The 3,164-nt window shown below is 63.8% G+C and overlaps 1 protein-coding gene across 2 annotated transcripts; it reads left to right on the top strand.

The window, feature by feature from the left end:
- The first annotated feature begins 1,332 nt into the window (after positions 1-1,332).
- FGFBP3 (fibroblast growth factor binding protein 3) lies at positions 1,333-2,598 on the top strand. 2 transcript variants are annotated; one of them, XM_052799735.1, is made up of 2 exons: positions 1,333-1,393; positions 1,834-2,598. In XM_052799735.1, exon 2 carries the CDS (start codon positions 1,922-1,924, stop codon positions 2,432-2,434), a length of 513 nt encoding a protein of 170 aa, XP_052655695.1. In that variant the 5' UTR covers positions 1,333-1,393; positions 1,834-1,921; the 3' UTR covers positions 2,435-2,598. The 2 variants fall into 2 exon arrangements, with proteins under 2 accessions (XP_052655695.1, XP_052655696.1); XM_052799736.1 differs by having other exon boundaries at positions 1,338-1,428.
- The last annotated feature ends 566 nt before the right edge of the window (positions 2,599-3,164 follow it).

Here is a 3,164-nt window from a genome sequence, read left to right as displayed (position 1 = left end):
AAATGCATCTGAAAGCCAACGTCTAAACGTCTGGGTGCAGATGATTCCAAAGGCACCTAGGCACGCTTCTTCCTCTGTGCCCATAGTTGCAAATGCCTTTCCCGTGGATACCCTACTGCAGGGACGGGGGATCTTTGCAGAAGTCACCGCAAAGGAGGGATGACACAAGAAGGAAGCCTAGAGCAGGTGCCACTGTCCCAGTCAGTCTTCATTACAGCAACATTCATCTCGTTGTGCAAAGGCAGCTACATTTTAGCTTTGCTCTACCAACAGCTTTGCAGCCGTGCTCCGGCCCGGGTGGTGGCTGTTGCTGGGTGTCCCCGCATACCGGGGAGGGTGCTGCCCCACCAGCCGCCAAGGGGTGAGAGCCAGGGCTGTCTCTGCCCACGTTGCACCTGCAGCCCTGTCTGCTTTAGGATAAGCTGCAGTTCCACCATTGCATTACACTGGCAGTACGATGGTCTGGATAGTAGTACCTCCGCATCAGTGTAACTATACATGGGGGTATGAGTGTATCTATATACAGAGCTCAGTAATAATCTTTCCAAAAGCCCGTGACAGCTCAGGGGACAGCCTGGACCTCCCCTGCAAGCACCTTGGGCGAGGAGCATCTCTGCTGTACAATGCTGGGCTCAGCGAGCTGAGCCAGGACACGCTCTTCTGCTGATCCGCGGCGGAGACAGCGGGGAGCTGCTGGTAACTCGAGGGTTTGTCGTTTTCAATCTTCGCAAGAGTGCCAAGTAGTTTGGAACAGATGTGCAAAGTACATCATCACCCACGAAACTGAAGCCATGTGGATTTTGAGAGCCTAATTCCGACCGGAGATTTCTGAAACTGCAGTAACATAAAGATCACGTCTACATATTCTTGAAACTTTTGGCATTTTTTTAAACACATCCTGCCTATATAGAAGCCTGTCTCCACATTAACAAAAAATAACCATCCTAGAATAATCCACACCGGTATTTTACTTCCGAAATGAGAATCCCTTTTTGTGATCCAACTCCATCAATTGCAAAGGACCATAAATCGATTCTCGTCCACGAGAATCCCCCCCCCCGCCGAAGGGGGGCTCTCCCCACAGCCGCTGCTGCCCGACCCGGCACTCAGACCGCTCTCCCTCGGCCGCCTCCCAAGGGCTGGATGGTTTTGCGGTACCGGCGGTTCCTCGAACAAAAGGGGAGCGGAGAGGGGAGGGGGGCTCGGGGAACGTCCCGCGAGTCGGTGCCGCCGGGACACAGAGCTCCCCGCGTTGTTCCCCCGCGGGCGGCGGGCCGGGGAGGGGCGTCGGCGGGGGCAGCCCCCGGCCATAGATAACCCCCGTGCCCGGCCCCGCCGCCGGCAGCCGGAGACGGCAGACCGCCGCGCACGTCTACCCGCCCCACAGCGCACCGTGAGTGCCCTCGGGACAGAGCGGAAAATCGCGGGGTGCGCTGGGGGGAAACCGCGCTCGGGGGGAAGCGACGGGGCTTCAGGGCAGCGGTTCGCCTGGAGCCGGGGCTGGCTGCCGAGCGGCGGCCGCTCGCTGCTTTGATGCTGCAGCCGGCGGGCGCGGGCTCTCGGCTCACGCCGCCCCGGGGTTACGGCTTCCCGGCTGGGGTGGTCCCAGGGCCCCGCCACCGTCGGCGGTCCGTCAGCGGGGCCGGGGCGGGGGGGGGGGGGGAACAAACTAAAAGCCCCGGGGGCTACGACCCCGGAGGGACGAGCCCGCTCTGCCGAAGCAAACCCCGCCCGGCTCAGCCTGGCGCGACCCCGGGGGCTGCGCTCCCGCCGGGGCGGGCAGCGGGCGGGAGCAGCGGGGGCACCCGCCCGCCAGCGTCCGTGTCTCCGCAGGGCGCGGAAGATGCGGCGGGCCGGCGGGCCCCGCGCCTGGACGCGCCGTCGCTGAGGCACCGGAGGAGGCTCCCGCGGCGCCGAGGAGATGAGGCTGCCCCTGACGCTGCTGGCCCTGGCCGCCCTGGGGGCCGCCGGCGGTGGCGGCGGCGGGGCGGGCCGGGAGGCGGAGGCGCAGGCGGGGCGGTTCTCCACGCCGGAGCGGCACCGCTGCAGCTGGGAGCTGCGCTCGGCGGCGGGGGCCAGCGAGCTGCGGCTGAGCTGCCGGCCGCCGGCGGGCGGCGGGGCGGCGCGGAGCTGCGCCTACCGCGGGGAACCGCGGCGCTGCCCCGCCTACGGCGGCCGCAGCCGCCAGTACTGGCGGCAGATCCTGGGCAGGCTGCGCCGGCGGCGGCACCCCTGCGCCCAGGGCGGCCCGCTCAGCGCCCGCCTCTGCGGGCCGGGCCGGGCGCCGCCCGAGGCGCAGCTCCGCCTGCTGCCGGGCCCGGGCCCCGGCCCCGGCCCCTCGCCGCCCGCCGCCACCGAGGACCCGGCGGACACCTACTGCGCCGAGCGGTGGCACTCGCTCTGCAGCTTCTTCGTCGGCTTCTGGGAGGGCTGAGCCGCCCCCGGCCCGCCGGGAGGGAGCGCGGCCGCCCGTCCCCCGGGCCAGGGCTTCGCGCTGCCCGGCCGCCGCCGCCCGCCCGCCCAGCCTGGCCTGCCCTCGCCCGCCCGCCACCGGTGTCCCTCGACCGCTAGCTCTCCTCTTTTCCTCTCCAATAAAGTGGTAACTATTTTATGAGAAGAAGCTCCCGTAACTCTTTTCTCGTCAAAGCCCTCTAATGCCTGCAGCACCGCCACAGCGCTGAACAGCGTTCGTGACGTCTGTCAGCGAACCGAGATGAGAGCACCTAGGGACAGTTCACCCCTCTGAGTACATTCAAGTTTTTCAAAGGACATAACGACCGAGAGGCAGCTATTCCCTCCCCCAAACCAAAGCAATTTCTGTAAGCCTAAGGGTTGAAGTCGCGCCAAAATTGCCCAACTAGAAAACCAGACATTTGTACCAAAATAAGGAACAACTGAGACTTCGCTAAACACTAAGCCCCAGAAAATACTTTCTTGCTTACAAAGATCACACAAGCTAAACAAGCCAGTCCAGTCCTGTTTCCACAGAGCAGATGATCACTGACTTCAAACAGGATCATGAACAGAGTTGGGTGAGAAACCAGCTGTGAAAAGACTTGAGAAACTCAGGAGCAGCTGGGTACACAAATTGGATTTGGGAGGTTGATGGTGTTTCACCTAGCTAATGAGGTAAGGCCAAAGCAACAGTCACATTTAGAGGGACG

Source organism: Harpia harpyja, chromosome 10, assembly GCF_026419915.1.
Source record: "Harpia harpyja isolate bHarHar1 chromosome 10, bHarHar1 primary haplotype, whole genome shotgun sequence".
Taxonomy (NCBI): domain Eukaryota; kingdom Metazoa; phylum Chordata; class Aves; order Accipitriformes; family Accipitridae; genus Harpia; species Harpia harpyja.
The sequence above is the reverse complement of the archived record's forward strand: the minus strand, read 5'-3'. Positions and strand labels throughout refer to the sequence as shown.

What these genes read in the sequence shown, in the direction of transcription:
- FGFBP3 (XM_052799735.1), top strand. Translation starts at nt 1,922, where the DNA reads ATGAGGCTGCCCCTGACGCTGCTGGCCCTGGCCGCCCTGGGGGCCGCC.